The sequence below is a fragment of the Lissotriton vulgaris genome, chromosome 8, assembly GCF_964263255.1.
Source record: "Lissotriton vulgaris chromosome 8, aLisVul1.2, whole genome shotgun sequence".
In the NCBI taxonomy this organism is placed as follows: domain Eukaryota; kingdom Metazoa; phylum Chordata; class Amphibia; order Caudata; family Salamandridae; genus Lissotriton; species Lissotriton vulgaris.
Window position 1 is genome coordinate 44377341 of NC_141696.1, and position 20003 is coordinate 44397343.

General features: G+C 43.6%; 1 protein-coding gene across 1 annotated transcript in view; it reads right to left on the reverse strand.

Annotated features, from left to right (window-relative positions):
• Window positions 1-20003, reverse strand: part of LOC147693350 (transient receptor potential cation channel subfamily M member 2-like) — a 1918272-nt gene that overhangs the window by 889591 nt on the left and 1008678 nt on the right. The window contains exon 18 of the mRNA XM_086933680.1: window positions 1790-1919. Coding sequence (XP_086789806.1) covers window positions 1790-1919 — 130 coding nt within the window. The remainder of the gene's footprint in view (window positions 1-1789; window positions 1920-20003) is intronic.

The following is a 20003-nucleotide window of genomic DNA, read 5'->3' on the forward strand; positions in this document are numbered from 1 at the left end:
TCTTAGGTCTGCTGTAAGGTTCATCCCAGGATCTTAAAGAAACAAGCACATCACTCGATCTAAAATCACAAAACTGGATCCCATATGAGGCAAAGATACAGGTAAAAATTGCTTGCAAGACTCAAAAAGGGCTACACTTCAACACCCTGAGGTACCGTGTGCAAAACCTGGAGTTATCGGGCAGCTGCAGATCCTATAGAATTCTTTAAAAAGAAAACGTACAACCGTGCCTTCTCAGGTTTTCCTCAGAGAATTTGAAATGCCCTGCCCTCTGAAGTTAGACTGAACCCCTCAACTGCATCATTTAAAAGGCAACTAAAGTAATATTGATAAACACATTTCTGATCTAGAACTCACAAATTATACGCTCCTGGACCGTTATGGCGATGTATTTATAACAATATTTATCACTCGCTTGTTATGATCTTGCTTTGTTGATCTGTTGGATTGGACCTTGAGCTGGTCTCTTGCTACAATTTGGGAGCTGCTACATCCGGTACAGTTTTTGATATTGTTGATGTTTGCCTTACTTATTTCTCATTTCATGAATATTTGCAAAACGTTCTAATACCCTCAAGGGTCATATTAACGTTATATGAAAACTGCATAAATAAATACATCGCACATGGGTGGAGGTAGTAAACCTTTTGTGAATATCTGAAGGAATCAAATGTAACACTTGGATCACAAGTAGAGAAGGCAAGAGAGGTTCAAAGACGACATCCAGATAAAAAGCAGAGGAGGAGAGAGGGACTTGAAGAATACACCCTGCTTAGCAGGGAGGGATGAAAAGGAGGATTAAAGATAGAAAAGGAGAGATGGGGATAAAAAATAACACCCCCATCACAAGAGAAAATTAGAGAGTTTGCCGAAAACACCATGATTAGAGACAGGGAAGAATAAAGAGAGAAAAAATATGACAATGTAAGGCCAGGCAGAGAAAGAGAGAGAAGAATTAAATATGGTAGCTAATTCACAGTCAAGGAAGATGAGGAGGAGATCACAGTTGATACCAGGTTAGGTGTAATAAACGATGTGAATGTATTCCACTTTGATCACAGGGATAGGGAACAATTCACTTAAGCAACTGAATCACAGACAGAAAAGGAGAGTAAAAATCAAAGGCGATACCTATATGACAGTTTGAGAACACCAGAGAGGACTCAAATAAGACAGATAGATTACAGGCAGCGGAGGAGAGAGGGGTGAAAGATGACTCCAGAATTTGAGGTTTTAGCCAAAGGGAGAGTTGATAATCTGACCATAGGCTAAGAGGCAGATGAGGAGAGAGGAACCACAGATTAGCGACAGAGATGAAAAGAGCAGGCTCAAGGATAACAATGGAATTACAGGCAAAGAAGGAGAGAGAGGAATTAGTGTTAACTCCTGGACCACAGTCAGAGAAGGAGAGCAAAGGGCCAGGTATTAGTGGCAGAGAAAAAAAAGAGCAATACACCCTGATTAAACAGATAAAACAAATACATGAGAGAGAAGCAACAAGTCAACATGAAAAAAGGGAATTTGACTTTCATAGTATGCATTAAAATGTCTCCCATCAAAGGAGCAGCATGCGTGGGGAAATGTCTCTCAGACGTACACCGAAAGATAAATAGGGATATGTAAAAAGGATTCATTAAAAGTGAATGAGCCGTGAGCAGGATTCCATTTAGGATTAATTACATTACATTGCACATTAGTATGGGCAGAACAAGTGAGCATGATGTCCATTTTCTGATGAGAATTTCTATCATTTAATTCATGCATAAGAAGGAAACAAAACTTTCATAACCTGATGCCCGTTCTTCAAACAGATCTGCCAAGGGTGTCATTGATTTTACATTGGCTATTTCCTTTTCCTCCTTGGAGAGAACTCTCAAGATCTTCCTGCATGCTAATGCCCCCGCAATACAGTCACTATGCTGCAACAGAGAAAACAAACAAAACACATGTTTAGCAGTGTAAGACATTTATTATCACTGTAGCTTCTTCATGATCTCAGCTGTAATTTCATTGTTGAAGCACACTAATTAAAAAAAAAAACCTGCAAAAGAACAGAGGGGCATATTAGCAAGGGCGTTATCGCCGCTTTAGCGGCACTTTTTGCAGATGAAGCGGCACATTTTTTTTATCGCCTCTTACCAAGCTGTCGCTAACAGCAGCTAGCGACAGCTTCCAGGTGATAGAGACTGGTTTGAGGCCCTCTTTGCATGTCAGCGATATTTAGCGCTAATGACATGCAAAGTGGGCGTACCCAAACGGGTAGCGACTGAAAGCAGTCGCTAACACAGCTATCGCCTATGAGTAATACCCGCGATGCAATAAAAAAACGCACGCTAACCGCAATTAGTGCCAAGATTTAACACCTGGTAAAAACCTGACTTAGCCATTATAGTTAATGGGAGGTGGATTATATGGCTAAGTCCCGACTTGCCTAATAGCGAGATTTTCCTTAGCGATGGGAGTTTTATCGCTGGAAATCTCATGTTATTGATGGGATTCAGCGCTATTGCTGGATTTTGTTATCGCTGTGGAGATAAGCGTTGGTAATACTGCGTTATCTCTGGGTAAAATCCAGCAACAGGAGGCGATAAAAAAATAATTGTGCGGTTTGCGATATTTTTCGCAAGTTGTTGCTAATATGCCCCACAAAGTGTGAAAATTAACAAAAGGTGCAAAAATGAACAAAAAGTGCATAGCTTGATCTGACACAGTGGGATGGTATGAATGCTACCAATCATGATAGACAGTAAGAACAAAATGTACTTACCTGTAAACTGTGGTTCTCCAGTATTGGTGTCTTTCATAGATTCACATGCATGAATATTCCCCGTCGTCGAAGTGGGAGTCCCACGGTATATAACATAGGAATATAGCAATATAGCAATAACCTAACCTAACATAGATTAGCATTGAAAAATAGAGCTTAATGGATAGAAGGACTTGTCACTTTATTAACGCATCCAGGTCATTGTAAGTATTCCAAACTCCAGCCAATCAAGAGTTAGCACCCTCTTGAATCTTCTCCTCAGATGCTCAAGCCCTCAGATTTCCGTAGCACAAGGGTTACAGAGTAAATAGGAGAGGAGAGCCTCTAAGGGGAGGAGGGTGGTTCGCATATGAATCTATGAAAGACACCAATACTGGAGAACCACAGTTTACAGGTAAGTAACTTTTGTTCTTCTCCAGTATTGGGGTGTCTTTCATAGATTCACATGCTTGAATAAGAGTAAAGAGTAGTTAGTAGTGATACCAAAATGATGCAAGGTAAACTATATATATATATAGTTAGGATTATTTCTCTATGGAACTTTTGAAAATTCTATGTCTAATAACTTTGGCGTTTGTGGACGGAATCGGCTGAAATTTTCAGGAAAATGGCACATTTTGTTTCTGAGCAGCCCCTGAAAATTTGGGGGGGTTTCGTCAAGGGGGGGCCAAGAAAAAAGGGGGTCCCAAAACGCGTTTTTCCCATGTTAATTTCCATAGGGAGTTTGGCCTCACTTTTAGCTCGAACGGCTGAATGGATTTGCACGAAACTTGGCAAAATTGTAGGGACTGTTAGCCCGATGTGCCTTTGCTGGGTCTCAATATATGTGCTCCAGTGGATTTTGAGAAATTAACGTTTTAAAAAATGTATATATCTGTGACAGCGTCCCAGATAGCGCTCCAGATCGCGTACTTTCGCGTCACGGAGCTTTGCGAAGCGATGCTGATTGGCTCTCCGGTGTCTGTCAACGTTCTAAACAGTCCGGTGCGGCCGCCATCTTGTCTCTCGGTAGGATCGAGAGACAAGAAGAGGTGAAAAACGAAGGGGGAATTTAATGAAAGGGGGCAAGGTAGACCCCTCTTGACCCCCTAGGAATGATGTTGGGGTTATTAAAGGGTCCCGTGGGGAAAATAAAAAAAATTAGATTTTTCACGGTAGAAGCGCTTCCCGGTTCGCGAACCGGGCCGCAAACTGGTAGCGAAACGGGAATTCTCCATTTTGTGTTTCGGTTTAATTAAATTACAGGGTATAAGGGGGTACGGGAGACGTATCCTGACCCCTTATGTTTTCTGAGGGTGGCTGAGGAGGCTCATATATGTTGATACATGTCTTCCAGCGGCTGTGCGTGAGCGTTTTATTTTTTTTGCTGCGTGACGTCTGTTAACGTTCGATTCGATGGAAATCAGGAAGTGTTGACCGCCATTTTGTCAGTGCGAGTAAATATTTTGTTAAAAATAATTGTTATAAATAAATCATTATTGATAAACATTGTCTGCGCCATCTTGCCTTTTTTGCAATGCCACACTTTTGTCGAGCACAGCAGCCATTTTAGATGCCTTGACCAGACCCACTGTCTGCACGCCGCCGATCCTCAGAATGGCTCCCCACCCTCGCAAGCATCTCCCCCACGCACTGGTCACCCCCGCTCTCTCTCTCATGCATGGGCTAGAAACCTCCTCCCATCTGTGCTGTTCTTCTCTGAGAATCACACCCTGTGCCCGCCCGACACCTGCCTTTCACCCTATTCACTACCGCACCCTCTGACACTCCTCTTCCTCTGTGTCCGATTGTCCAGGCCCGTCCCAGGCTATCACCTAGCCCTGCAGATGTAGTTTATGGCCCCAGCTGTAAAGAATCACCCCTCTTCAAAGAAGTTACAGTAGATCAAGGCCCCCACCCGATGAGATCCGTCACACCACACGCGTTCCTACTATCTGATAACCATCCTGTATTGTGATTGGGGAGGGGATTCTCACTGTGAGGGTGTGTGGGTCCGAGCCTGAAGCGGAAGATTCCAGGGATGCCTTTTCGTACATCAAAGTTTTTACAGTTATGTGTCACATTAAAAATATATAGCACTCCAACAAAGTAGTAGGATTATCAAACTTTAATAACTTATAAATATATACAACGCAACAAAAACAGTAAATACATTTAAACATTTTTTAGAAAAAAGAAGCAACAATGGTCAGTAGCTGTCTTTTGTGCGAATAGTCCCAAGGCAGCACAACGTGCTGAGTTCTGGACGGCACCCAGGTGATGTTACCTGGGTGCCGCATTGGTTTTTGGTATCCTACAATGCAGCTCAGAAGAACGCCGTGGGGCGCCCCGGGGGGGGGCCTCGTCAGTAGCGGTCTGTTGTGCGAATAGTCCCAACGCAGCAGAACGCGCTGAGATGTGGATGGCACCCAGGTGATGTCCAGTAAGTTGCCGTACTGGTTTTGGTATCCTACAATGCTGTTCCGAAAAACGGCGTGGGGCGCCCCGGGGCGGGGGGGGGGGGTGGTGGAGGCGGCTTTGAACGGGCCTCCCCAGGTGGAGGCTCGTCTGCTGTACTGGGACGCCCCTTTACCGTTTCAGTTGCCATTCCGCCCGCTTTTGCTACACTGTGCCTCATCCTCCATTCGGCTGTTTATCGCCCGCTCTTGCGGCTACAGCGTCTCGCTCACCATGTAGTTGAGTTGCGCCCACTCTTGCGGTGCAGCGATAGGCGGCTGCCACAGGACTCTTAAAATGGCGGACGGCTCTTCGGATTTGGGCCTGGTCCACTAAAATGGCCCTGGGACACCTTGGAACTCGGACGCTTGTCTGCTAGGTCTTGGACCCCATTCTCGAAAGCGTCCCCTGAGCTTTGAAGATTTTACAAAAGTCTTGGGGGCCCCCGACTCCTGCAGGCTTCCAGTGGGGAGCGACTGCCATGATTGCTCACGGAATGACCACGACGGAGCCACGAGATGGTGGTGCTCTCATGCTGACGCCAGCTTCAGTCTGAAACATCCAGAAACAAGGTGGGGCTTTCATCGTTTGGGAAAAAAAATGTTTTAATCCAATGAAAAGTGATATTTTTAGGACATATGATCAAGCCTTCCATCATTAGGAAACCAAAAGTAAAATGAACCAATGAAAAGTTTTATAAACAAGTCACATGACCTGTTATGCGGCATAGGGCTATAAAAAGCGTAGAAAATCCGTTGGCACGTGAGGCGGCGTCAGTAGCAGACCGATGTGCGAATAGGCCGAAGGCAGCACAACGCGCCAAGATCCGGATGGCACCGAGGTGGTGTCCAGCAAGTTGCCGCACTGGTGTGGCCATCCTACAATGCTGCGCCGAAAGTCGGCGTGGGGCGCCCCGTTGGCCTGTGAGGTCGCGTCAGTCAGTGGGGGCTGTTTGAGGATCTGACTGCATTGGGAAGCAATGTGATGCTGTGCGTCGCCCCCAAGATGGAGATTTGACCTGAAGACACAACCAGGTCCCTGAATGTGTGCAGGGGGACGCTATTGATTGAATCAAAATGGCGGCTTCACACAAAGCTGACTCAAGCGTTGCTGCTGATGCTATACAGACAAAAATTGGTTTTCAGTTTGTACATTCCTCAGGATTTTTCCATCCAAGGCTGGTTGAGAGTTTGTAGAACAATGGCTTCAGATTTTCAACATACTACTCGTCAACATTCTTCCTAAATGTAACAATGTGAGACTCACTAGGAGAACGGCTGTTTATCTTTCCTTTCAAAATGCTGCCAACAATATTCTCTGAATGGAAGACACCATCTTGTAGCATAAAGGGCTGCGTCAAGGGTGGTATTGCCCAAAATGGCGCCGGTATAAATGGGACTCGTAACTTCTTGTTGTGTACTGGTTGCACAACCTTGATATCACGAGATACGTATGCAGTTTTGAAGCACATGGCGGGCGGGGACGAGAATTGATTGAATATTTCGATATCCCTATTGATATTAAGTTCTGATGTGTTATTGATTACTGTACTATTGAAAGTTCGAATTAACGTCACCCATGGTACTTGCCCGCAAATGTATATCTAGATAATTTTATTGAAAGTGGCCCTGTCGTATTTTAATTACAAAATGTACGTCCACCGATTCCGCAACTGTTAGACACCTTAGTTCTTGCAACCTAATGGCCCGCTCGTTACGTTCCTCTACAATGTAAATGTCTCCTCATCATATACGATTCCAGTTTGCTCCGTGGCCGGCCCACGTGGTTATAGGCCCGTATTTGTATACTGACATTTTCACAATAAAGGTTTTTAAAACAAAACATGGTAGTAGTATTTACATTGGTAAAGTTTTTAATTTTAGTCACTGTTTTCGAATCAGTAAAAGGCAAGTGAAATAAAGCAGTCCAATTACATGACGGATACAAGGTATAATACGCAGGAACGCAGTAAAGATAAATGGTCAAGGGCAGTTGTGTTTTCCACTCCTGCAACATAAAGTGATCGATAAGAATATGATATTCAGGCGTATCGGCGACTAAGACAGCAGGCCGAGCCTCTTTTACTCAACAGCTCTGTCATGGGACGAAGAAACGCCCTTTTTCTCGAAAAAGGAATATATTTTACTTGCAGGACAGTTGTAAATTTTCCGGGAAAGTACATTAGCTTGAAACATTATAACATATATGTTTAAGAAAAAATAATGTTCGAAACCAATAAAAAGCGTAATTTTTAGGTCATATGACCAAGCCTTTCATCATTAAAATAACAAAAGTAAAATGAACCAATGAAAAGTTTTATTAACAAGTCACATGACCTGTTATGCTTACATTACGCGCTGCTCGCCACGCCCCGGATCGCTTCCGGGAAGCTGCGCTTCGCGCACCGGAGCACTTCCGGGTGCGCTAACGCGGCGTGTCATATAACGCATTACGCGACAACGTAGGTCCAGAATATAGTCAAAATGTCTCCACCAACCAGCGTTCGGAACACAACCCCTTTCAGCAGTCTAAAAAGTTCTGTTAAATGACAACAGAAGGGACAGGCAACAAGAACCATCAGTCAAAGAGGGGAGGGCAAGTTCTTCTCTACCGGGTCACGTTGGGGCGCTACCGGAACTGATCGAATTGGTAGTCTACAGTGTTTCTGGATGTTTCAGACTGAAGCTGGCGTCAGCATGAGAGCACCACCATCTCGTAGCTCAGTCGTGGCCATTCCACGAGCAATCATGGCAGCCGCTCCCCACCAGAAGCCTGCGGGAGTCGGGGGCCCCCAAGACTTTTGTAGAATCTTCAAGGCTGAGGGGACGCTTTCGAGAATGGGAACCAAGCCCTAGCAGACAAGCGTCCGAGTTCCAAGGTGTCCCAGGGCCATTTTAGTGGACCACGCCCAAATCTGAAGAGCCGGCCGCCATTTTGAGAGTCCTGTGGCAGCCGCCTATCGCTGCATCGCAAGAGCGGGAGCAGCTCAACTACATGGTGAGCGAGACGCTGTAGTCGCAAGAGCGGGCGGTAAACAGCTGAATGGCAGAAGAGGCACAGTGTAGCAAAAGCGGGCGGAATGGCAACTGAAACGGTAAAGGGGCGCCCCACTACAGCGTGTCTTCAGGTCAAACGGATTGTGGGACAAGGTCCAGAATGGAAGAGTCATCAAAAGGCAAAAAGTTCCGCCGGACCCCGGGAGCCGGCCGCCTATGTCGGGGGCGATCTCAGGCCACACCAGGGCAACACGACTTGGGGAGGGGGCAGGAGCCAAGCACCCCCTCCCAGTCCGCGCCATCTCACCGCCCCTCGGGGGCCTCCGTCAAGCGGTTTAGGGAGGCACCGCATCACATTGTTTTCCAATGCAGTCAGGTCCACAAACGGCCCTCACTTACTTTGAGAATAGTGAAGCTGCAGCAGGTGCAAATAAGCTTCAGACAGTGTTACAAGCGCTGCTCAGAACTCTGAACTATGGCACCCAACATCCAGGACTTATGCCATTTGAGCATGGCAGTGACATCGAAGCAACTCAGGGACCAAAACCATGAACGTACACTCACGTATGAAAATCTTACTTGGGGAGGAGGCAGGAGCCAAGCGCCCCCTCCCAGTCCGCGCCACCACATCGTATGTTGAAAATCGGAAGCCATCGTTCTACAAACTCTCAACCAGCCTTGGATGGAAAAATCTTGAAGAATGTACAAACTGAAAACCAGTTTTTGTCTGCATAGCATCAGCAGCAACGCTTGCTATCAGAGTGCATGAGTTTCATGCTCGATCGATTGAGCTAGCCGGATCGGGCAACAAAGAGTATAAAATAGTTATGTAAATAGTTATTTAATAAAATGTTTTACCCTGTTACTTTGCTGGTGTGTTGTATATATTTATAATATTTGCATAGGGTTTGTCGTTATTTTGGGTGGGGTGGGGTGGGCGGCGGAGTCGAGCTGTCTTGCAGCCATCATGGTGTGGAGCTAAGTTCATCTCACTAGTTTCGTATTTCTCATGAGGGGTTGTTCTTAATGTTTCTATTTTAGCGAGGTCAAAAACAGATCCCATTAGTGGCCTACTGATTTTGCTCGATTCCTTTTGTTTTTTTAAACGATTTTTCACTATCTGCAAAGACTAAACAGAGTATTGCGACTCTGTGCTTGTTTGTAAATAGAGAATTAACCAAAGAGAACCAATTCAAAAACATTAAATGCTTGGATAACAATCAATCAAATGGAGAGAGAAGCAGGCACGACGGATTACAACGGGGGCAAAGGCCTGCGTTCACTACCCTTCACTATCTGCAAAGAGAGAGTACTCCTAAGAGAAAAGAGGGGGGGGCAGCGTTCAAAGCACATCAGCGTGCATAAACACGAAAATGTTTTTATCTATCATGTACTTGACATTTGACAGCATTTGATATTTGCTATTAAAAAACCATTGAAATTCACTGAAAAAACCATAGGTTATAGGCCATATATAGTATATGTCATGAATGATGTAATATGTGACATCATCAGCAGTGGATTGCGGGTGCGCGATATATAGTTAGCGCAACTAACTATATATGCGAATTTCAATGGTTTTATGCGAGTAAAATAAGGTTTTGTAAATGCTAATCCCTAACTATATATGGTCTATAACCTATGGTTTTTTCAGTGAATTTTCAAGGTTTTGTAAATGCTAATTCCTAACTATATATGGTCTATAACCTATGGTTTTTTCAGTGAATATATATATATATATATATATATATATATATATATATATATATATATATATATATATATATATATATATATATATATATATATATATATATATATATATATGTCGCTCGAGACCCTCCTCGGTTTGGCAAGAAAGAGGGAGCACTCGTAGACCAAGAGTTTATCCAGGTGATTTATTCTTATGGGAACAGAAAAAGCACAGACGCGTTTCGGCGTTAGCCTTCGTCAGTGTGTCACTTGTTGATTAACAAACATCCCATTAAATGAAAAAGTGAATAGGCATTAACATAAACATAGGACTTCACCCCTGTGTACCACAATGGGCGCCATCTTGGAAAGGTGATATGTCCAAGCAGGGATATAATATAATACATACGTAGGTTTTCACGTTTGAATTAAGCCGTGGATCGGCTAGTGTCCTATGTTGAATTGTGCAATGCCATACATACACACAAATATTCAAATAAACAACAGAAGCTCAAAGACATGGAGTAAGAATAATGTGACATAAATACAAAATTCATCAAAAGATTCATCCTAGATTATCTTTAAGATTTAGGCGAGGAAATTCATTCCCTAAAAATATTGATAAAAAATCTATCAAATTTGTCAAAAAGTTAGTCAAAGTTTTAATCAAAATTTTACTCTAGCAAGGGGATAGCCATCCTAAAAAAGAAAGAAAGAAAAAGAAAATAGGGGAGGAGGAAGGATGGGGAGGGGGGAGGATAGGGTTGAGGAAAGGGAAGGAAAGAAAGAAAAGGGGGAGGATAGGGTTGAAGGAAGCGGAAGAAAGAAAGGGGAGGGAATAGAACATGACGTGCAGCATATATCGATGGAGTGTCCAAATCAAACAGAAAGATCAAGAGACTCAAGGCAAATCAGCTCCTAGGGATACTACATTACGTCATAGGGCTACTCAGGGTTAGTTTTCACTACAACTTTGTGATCCCACAATGTAGTGCCTGGTGTAGACAAACATTATCCATCGAATCTTGGTCTCATACTGGCAATTTCTGATCGTAAGTACACTTATTTCTAATATACATATATACATAATTACAACTTTTCCATGACACGTCAGGATATACAGAGTGGTAAGAGAGAGAAGAAAAAGAAAGAGTGAAGAAGATGGTTTACTCAAGCGAAGAAAGAAGACAAGAAATTTAGAAAAAGGGTGAAGACAAAGAAGATTTGAAAGAAAGGTTAGTTCATACACAAGTATATTCTCTATTTCATTCCAACATCGAATGGTGAAAGCTTTGATGTTACCGAAATACACTATATACATTATATACAGGTTGTTCCTAGATAAACAGTTTGCAGGAGATACCTTAGAGAGGGAATTTGTCATTGCTATGATCTTACTTTCCCAGATGACATGACAATTCCTCGCCACTATTCAATCCTCCCGGATGTTTGGTGGACAGATCTACAATATATCTAGATTCCAGTCTACTGAGTCTCCTCAACCGGTCACCTCCTCTTACATTGGGCGGAACAATGTCCAATCCAAAGAATCGGAGTTTAGTGCGGTCTTTATTGTGTTCTTCTGCAAAATGCCGGGCAACCGGATATGCGATGTCTACTTTCTCGATTGCCCGTTGGTGCTCCAGGATCCTCAGTTTGAGTTCCTTGATAGTGCTGCCTATGTAGCGTAGGCCACACGGGCACACTAGACAGTAGACTACAAACTGGGAGCTGCATGTAATGAACCGCTTAATAGGCACTTGGTTACCGGTGTCTGGTATGTTGTATGTTAACACTCGTCTGCTGCCGGTACAAGCCTTGCAGTGGCCACAAGGAAAAAAGCCCGCCAGTTGCTTCAGGGAGTTAGTTTTTGGCGTTGGTTTATCTAAGTGGCTCGAGACCAACATATCACTTAATGAGCTCGCCCTGCTGAATGTAATTAAAGGATGGGTAGGTAAGTCATCCTTAAGTACACTGTCAGTTAGTAGTACGTGCCAGTTCTTATTCAGCATCGCTTTCAAATCTTTGGCCCCCGATGAATAAGGGGTAATCAGTCTGAATTTACCATTCTTTTTGTCGGATTTTTTATTCCTTCCCACACTGGGATCGTCTGTAACCAAAAGTGTTGCTCTCTCTATTTTCCTCACCTTTTTAAGAGTGTTTTTTAATAAGGTGTTACCATAACCCCTCATGGAGAATCTCTCTAGAAATTCCGAGGCAGCCGCCTCGAAATCAGAGTCCTTAGAGCAATTCCCATGGAGTCTGAGTAGCTCTCCATAGGGGATGCGTTTTTTCAACTGGGTGGGATGGCTGCTGCTGGCAAAGAGTGTCGAATTGCCAGCAGTGTCTTTTCTATATAAAGTAGTGTGCAGATGATTTCCCTCAATGTACACTTTCAGATCTAAGTACTCAGTTGCCACCGGGCTGACTGAGCCAGAAAAGTGTAGATTGAGGTTGTTGTTGTTAAGAATTTTAATAAATTCCTCAGCTGTTTCCACCCCTCCATTCCAGACGATAAACAAATCGTCGATATAACGATGCCAGCATATCCCATGCCCTGTATCTGTCCCAACTGTGCAGCTCCTGGGTACCCGCTCCTCCCACCAGCTGACGAACAAGTTCGCGTAGCTGGGGCGAAGCAGGTACCCATCGCCGTCCCTGATGTTTGTATATATAACTGGTCCTCAAAGAGGAAGATGTTATGTGTCAGACAGAATTCAATGAACTCTACAATCATTTCATTATGCCTAGAATTAAAAATTATTCAAGTGAGTCTTTTTGTTCTATTGTAATAATTTGGTTTGTTTATATGTTTAAAAATATAAGAATACATGTTCTGATGAAGTGAGTCAGGGTTTAGGATATCTAGTACTAGAAACTGCTATGAAGTACGTTTGTCAGGCCTCTTAATTTGCAAATAGTCTCGATGGTGTGTATTGAAGATCCTGGCTGTGCTGTAGAAATACCATACTAACTCGTTCTGTAACATGTAGTAATCAATTCAATGAATTTCAAGGTATGTTTCTATCTTTTTTCATTTAGAATGCAAGTGAGTGTGTTTTTTCAAATATTTAGACAGAATCACTTGCTCGGTGTATGTGTTTTAAGACATGGGAATACATGTACTTATGGAGTGAATAAGACTTTAGAACATCCAGTGCTTTTTACTCGTAGGTCTTGTTTGATACCATACACTGCGTATAGACAACTGTATTGCTGTAAAGTCAGAAATATCAATCCCACCATGACCCCCTACACTGCCTAAACACCACTGCACTGTTCTAAACCCTGAAAAACTATTCTCAGCAAATTTCCCTATAATGTTGAAACACCACTTCACTGCTATAAAGTCAGAAACAACAGTCACTGCATGATTTCCTACTCTGTCCAGACACTGTTGCTATACCTTAAACTTACTTATGAAGTGAACCAGTGTTTACATCATATAGTTGTTATAATTGCTATGTAGTATGTTAGTAGTGGTCAATAACATGTTTTTTTTTCTTTACAATAGATTGTTATCTACAGAAAGAAAAACCAACATGCCTACAAAGGATGCCAAAAGAAGAAAATATAAACAGGCTTACATTTCCAAAAAAACACAATTACAAGATTTCTCTAAACAACATTGTACAGAGAAAAAGAAGAATGCTTCTGGTAAGACAACAAAGGATTTTATAAAGAAATTAACTGAAAGAAAAAAAAATGTGGACAATGTGGAAAAGATAAAGAAAGTATCTGTAAGAACAAAGAAAAAACAGTTAAGTAATGTTGAGCATTCAGTGTGCTGTCCTGAGGAGGCGCTGTTGAGCTGTTACAGCTGTTGTTGCTGTTGCTGTTGAGCAGTCGAGTGGAGCGGAGCTGTCGACTGAGCGGGAGCGGGAGTTGTAGAGGGATCCGGGAGCCGGAAGCCGTAACCAGTCAGCGTGCTGGTGGCATCGAAGCACCCCGAAGCTCTGAGACATACCGCACCGCACCGCACCGTAGAAGTAGAAGCGGGAGCTGGGCACGGGCACGAGCCAAGAGCACGGGCCGAGAGCGTTCGTGGACTGATTCGCCCCGAGGCACTGAGGCACTCTGCACCGCGCCGTACTGCTTCTTACCGCACCGCAGTAGTAGAAGCAGAAGCAGAAGCGGAAGCGGGAGCGCCTGAAGCAGAACCAGAAGCGCTTGAAAACAAATGAAATGCTGGTGGCATCGAAGTGTTGCACCGTAGTGCCCCATAGTGCCCCGAAGCCCTGAGGTGCCGACAGTCCCATGTCGAACACAAACTCGCTAGGAGGAGAGGAGGAGCCGCAGAGGCACCCGTGGTATTTGAAGCGGTTGGATTGCCTGGAGCGCCCAAAGCATATTTGTGAGGCATTTGTGAGGCGTTTAAAGTGCTAGTTGAACTGGAGCTCGAATTGGAGCAGAGAAGAGAGGCTGGGATCAAGGAGAGCCAGTGCCGGGCAGAGCCACGCACCGGTAACAATACTGACAGCAGCACATACAGCAACTAAAGCCTGCGAAGTAGCAGCAGCATTCTGCGAGTGAGCAGCAGACCCGGTGAGGAGTAGTGGAGGGGGTTGAGTGGCAAAGGCGATAGAGGTGTCAGTGGTGGTGTACAGTAGTAAAGTCTGCCACTGTCTGGAGAGGAGTTTGGAGTGGTGTGCGGAGGGGGTGTTTGGGATAGGTTAGCCCATTGTTAACCAGCACCACGCGTAATCACTGAATACCACGCAAGTCAACGCCTCTTGAGAGCCCAGTGCACAGGCCCCTAAGGGCAGTGAGAAGCCTTGGAAAAGCCTGGGTGTCAAGCCGGCCGGAACAATGAGGTTTGGGAGGACACGAAGAAACCCCCCACAGACCACGAAACGGAAATCCAAAACGAAAGCACCCACTAGCCCCTCCGAAGACATCGTAGTCAATCCCCCACTACCTCACTAATACCACCAATCTACTCAATTTTTGGCACAATGAAGCCCAATGGAAGATTCACATTTCTGAACGATCCAGCAACAGCAATATACTCAATGCCAATAACCTCAAATGGAATACAAAAACCTATGAGCCCGAGCAAGGCATTTACGGAGTCAGCTGTCCCACAGTCACCTCAGCCCTGTGTAAACGTCACTTCAGCAAAGGGCATTGGAATAGTTGAACCAGGCAAGTGCACACAAGAAGCTCAGGGAAATAATAAGCACAAGATGCAAATACAAGCTCAAGTACACACGGAACACACGGAAAACAGGAGTTATGACTCGACCCAAGAAAAAATGAACCACACAATGTCGCCAGGTGTCATTGAGTGGATAATGGACAGCCTTAGCGGAAAAGCTATGGAAGAGAGTATACCAAATATAAGGCTTCAAACAACCACAACGTAACCCATTCCGTCAGCCCCATTAACAAACGACATCAATCTAGATCCACCGAGGGCCAGTAGCCCACGGGTCATTGATGATGATGAAGGAAATAAAAACGCTAGCAAGATAGATGCCGCATATAAGGAACAACCAAATAACCATTCAACACCTAGACTGGACTCACATCTAAATCAAACAAAGCTTAAAGCCAGCAAAGACAGTGAGGCGTGTAATCCCTGGTCGGACTCTCAAATCTTTGCGGACAAGAATACAAGCAAAATGTTGTGTAATGCAAACCAAGATAAGCAAACAAGTGTAACAGCCTCGAAGCAAATGAAATTACACAATAAATACACAACAAGTCTGTAGGTCCTACAACAGAGGTACAAGTAGAAATCTCATGCGATCAGCACCGAAGCAATCTACTAACCCAGGAGCTAGTAAACAATAATTTAATTGAGGTATCTAGTGGGTCAAATCAGGACGTAGAACCCCAAGAACGTTCAGCTCCGGTCAACTGCCCCGAAGTTGTGTGTCGTCAGGAACCATCAATCATAGAAATTCCTAGTTTGTCAGCATTAAGTGAACCATCATCTGCAAAAAGATCACCACACAAAGGCTTTCCGCATAAACAAAATGAGGATTACCGAAATCTATCGGCTCTTGATGAACTCCCACACAGCAAACCCACGTCAAACTTTACTAAAGCAAACGCGTGCCAGCAAGCGGGAATGCACGGTCTTAACCAAAACCTGGAATCCTTAATCAATTTACACAGTGCAAAATTTTGGAAACCTGGATTAAAACTCTGAACTTGCAGTCAGACAAATTGGATATTCAAATTAATTTAATGAGTACAATAGCTGAACATATATCCAGTATAAACAAAAAACTGGATACCATAGGACATTTGTTTGACATTTCTCCGGAATGGTCTCGTCCCTGGTCTCAGCTCCCAAATTGCACATGTAGCCCAATATTGGACAAGCTAAAGGACTTGCCATCTATACTCAAAGACATCCTACAGGAATGCAAGTACGCAAACCAAGGCGCCAATAGTACACTAAATGAAATAGACCTCATTGCTCAACAAAAATAAGCACTCAAAGAAGAAAATCGAGTAAAGAGAAAGGTAGATCTGACAACATTAGTAGTACAACAAACAACAGATAAAGAGCTGAAACAAAACATATCAATAAAAATAAGAACTGACGAACCACAGGAAGAGAAAAATGTTACAGGGGTAAACCCAGGAGCCCGGAACAGCATTAGCCATTAATCATCAGAAAAAGAACAGCTCAAACAGCACAGTGAAAAATATTTGAACATCAAACAACCCCTTACTAAAAGGCAGAAAAAACATGCGAGGAAAAACAGAAACCAACTATTAAATCATATGCCCGCAACCAAGCAGGCCCAGGTCAACTTCCCGATCTTCAGCTGCCCAAAACCACTAGTTAAAACTAAAGTTGGCAATGAAGAGGGGCCATATCTGTTATCAAAAAGACCAAAACCCCGGGGCAGCCTCCGGAAGCATAGCTCTAAAGTAGAAGGGGAACAGCCCACTGTTAAAGAGGAACGTTGTAGCAACCAAGCCCAAATAAAAAGATCAAGAACATCAACAACATCAGAGGAGTTCGCCCACGTAGAAAGCTCAGATACAGATGACACAAATAAGGACAAAAACGCAATCCTAGCCACAACATCAAGTAGTATGGATAGGAGTTTGGAAAGTATCGATTATGATTGCTCGCAATTGAACAGAACATTAGGGAGTCCTAAGGATGAGCTAAATAATAATGGGATTAAACTACGACAAAAAACCTGGGCTATGCAGCAATGAACTAACCATCAAAAAATGAAACAAGAGCACAGTAGACATGAGTCTAACAAGCATGGATGCCAAAGGGTAGTGACCAAAGGTGTCGATAATAAACATAAAGTTATTCTAAACCCTAGTACAACCATGACCATCAACACAACCTCAAAAAGGGATAAAACCAACACAGGATTAGTCATAGCAAAATTTGAAAAAAGCAAGCAAGACCGGCTGCAAGTAAAGCTTATTACAGAACAGCACGACCAACAACAAAGCATAGGACCTGAAAAAGCGACCACCATTAACGATCATAGGCCAAATATAGAACCAGGCGGACAAAAAAGAACAATTGATAAAGCAAAAACCAAGGCAAGCATGCTACCAGAGCGACTAGGGAACGATGACCACAGCCAACAGGTCAAAAACATAAGGGATGAGGCAAAGGATAATGGAAGCAATAAAAAAATGAGAATTCGGGTGCATTGTAATATGTATGGCACAAAACCACCAATAACTGGAAGGTTACTTTTTATACCTAATTACAAAATGCAAGGCACACAAGACTATCTAAACAGAGGAAACATCTTATATCTGACATCGGCCATCCCGAGCCTCAACCATATAACATCTGCAGACTTACTGACAATTGAACTTATCAATCTTGGGAACAACGCAGCCAAGGAAGGCTCCCTTACAATTTGGAGGAGCGAGGAAATAGTTAAGCAGCTACTTAATAAAACCACAAAATTTGAAGAATGGGGATCTCGCTTAAGGAGGAGGCAACGACAGGGTATCCCTCGCCCCTGTTAAGAAAGCGCACCAAAGGAGCAGTTTCTACCGGGGTAAGTCGACATACACATTCCGTACTGCATGGTGCCAGGGGTGCAGAATTTTCTAAAACTGAGCAACAGAACAGACAACTGCTAGGCCCAATGGAAGACTGAATTAATAGCGGGGCGTGCAACACCGGACGATGTACAGTAAAAGTCCGATCCTGGAACATCACCGGTGCTAAAGAAATCTTAAATGATAACAGTAAAATGGACACTTGGGATGCCTATTACATCATCGCCCTGCAGGAAACATGGCTGACAGAGCCAATTGACGTTCCAGGCAGAATCAGTTATCATGTTAGTGCAACTCGCACTCAACGCCATGGTCGAGCGAAGGGGGGGTCTGTCGGTCTACATAAATACCGCATTAAAGATCAAGGCCTCCCAACTGGCCACTTCCAAGACAGATAGGCAAATAATCCAAATTGAGTGGGTATCCCTGGCTGGCATCGGAACCATAATCCTAATAAACATATACGCCCACCCTAAAACGAAGGTAAAAAAGGAGCTATTCAACTGTATCAACAATGTAATATCTGGTTTCCGTCTTGATCAACCAGCATGGGACATAATCCTCACGGGCGATTTCAACGCCAACCTTATGCAGCACCCAGAAGAAGAGGACAATATCATCGATGCCAACGAATTCTGGGCGGTTGAAACACAGGAGTTCCCGCCCGCCAAGAAGACCGACCAAGTAGGAAGACATTTGATGTGGGCCCTGGAAAACCATGGGTTGCGAGTACTCAATGGAAGAATCAAACAGGACAAACCCGATTCTAACACCTATATAGGCCCCTGCACAAGTTCAACTCTGGATTGTACCATTGTCTTGCTCCCTCTGCTGGGGTTAATTAAAAACTTCCAAATTCTATGTTAGGCAGATAGTGACCATTCAATGCAACACTTCGAAATCAATCTGGCACCAACCAAACACTTAAAAGCCCGATCATTAGCTGGGGAAATATCAACAATCAACCTGAAGAGAATAAGGCGGACGAGTAAATCAATACCGCGAATAGCACAGGAGGAAAAGCACTTACTGCAAACAATAACCAACGACAATGAACTGTGTGCAGAAACATGGACACCTTTTTAAACAAACTACCAAAGACTGGAGCCAACATGAGCAAGAAGTTCAACCAAAAGACACATGGTAATCCCAGCAAGACCATACTGTCCTTAAGAAGGCCTTTGCGGCAGTTAATGAGGCAAGCAAATGGTCATAGTGCAAATGTGTGCGTTTGGCAAACAATTCGATCAATAAGAAAAGAATACAAGAAACAAATCTGGACTGAAAAAAAACCCTGAGTTACTGACTTCTGGACAAAATTGCTATACAACATAAAGAAATGTGATACCAAAGCATTCTGGTCACAGGTAAATGCTTTAAACAGATCAGCACAAACAATAAACACAGCATGTGTTACGGACCAGGCATGGGTCAAACATCTGCTTGATACATTTTCAGTAAGCCCACCGTCGTCACCCACAACAATAGCCCACAACACATTAAACGTAGTGAACCTGAAGACCTCCGTCTTGGCACAATTAAACAATCTGAGCAGCAACCAGCAACGTCGAGATAAAACAACCAGTTCATATGCGGAAATAGAAATATTACAAATAATTAAGAGAAGCAGGCAAGATAGTGCTCCAGGACCGAATGGTGTCCCCCAGGCTATTTACAAGGAGGACCCCCAATATTGGGCATGCAAGTTAAATAACTTATTTAAATCAATAAGCAATACAAGTCGGCTCCCAGAAAGCTGGAGAGGGGCGATTATAAATCCTATCTACAAAGGAGGACACCGCAAAAACCCAACTAATTACCGTCTGATTGCACTTATCGACGCCGAAGCAAAATACTATGCATCCTTGGTGTTGATTTTTGATATTTTCTTCGATCTAATACCAGAGACTAATAAATATTTTTTTGCTCTCTCCCCTGACATCCACGTTACCCCATTGCTACCATTCAGTCTGAACACACTCGTATAATTGTAATTTTGTAAAAATTGAGCCTTTTTCCATATATGTGTTTTGCTTCCACAGCTAGGAGATTTTGTACATATTGTTAATTAAAGATACCTTACATCCGGGTGGGCCGTAGGG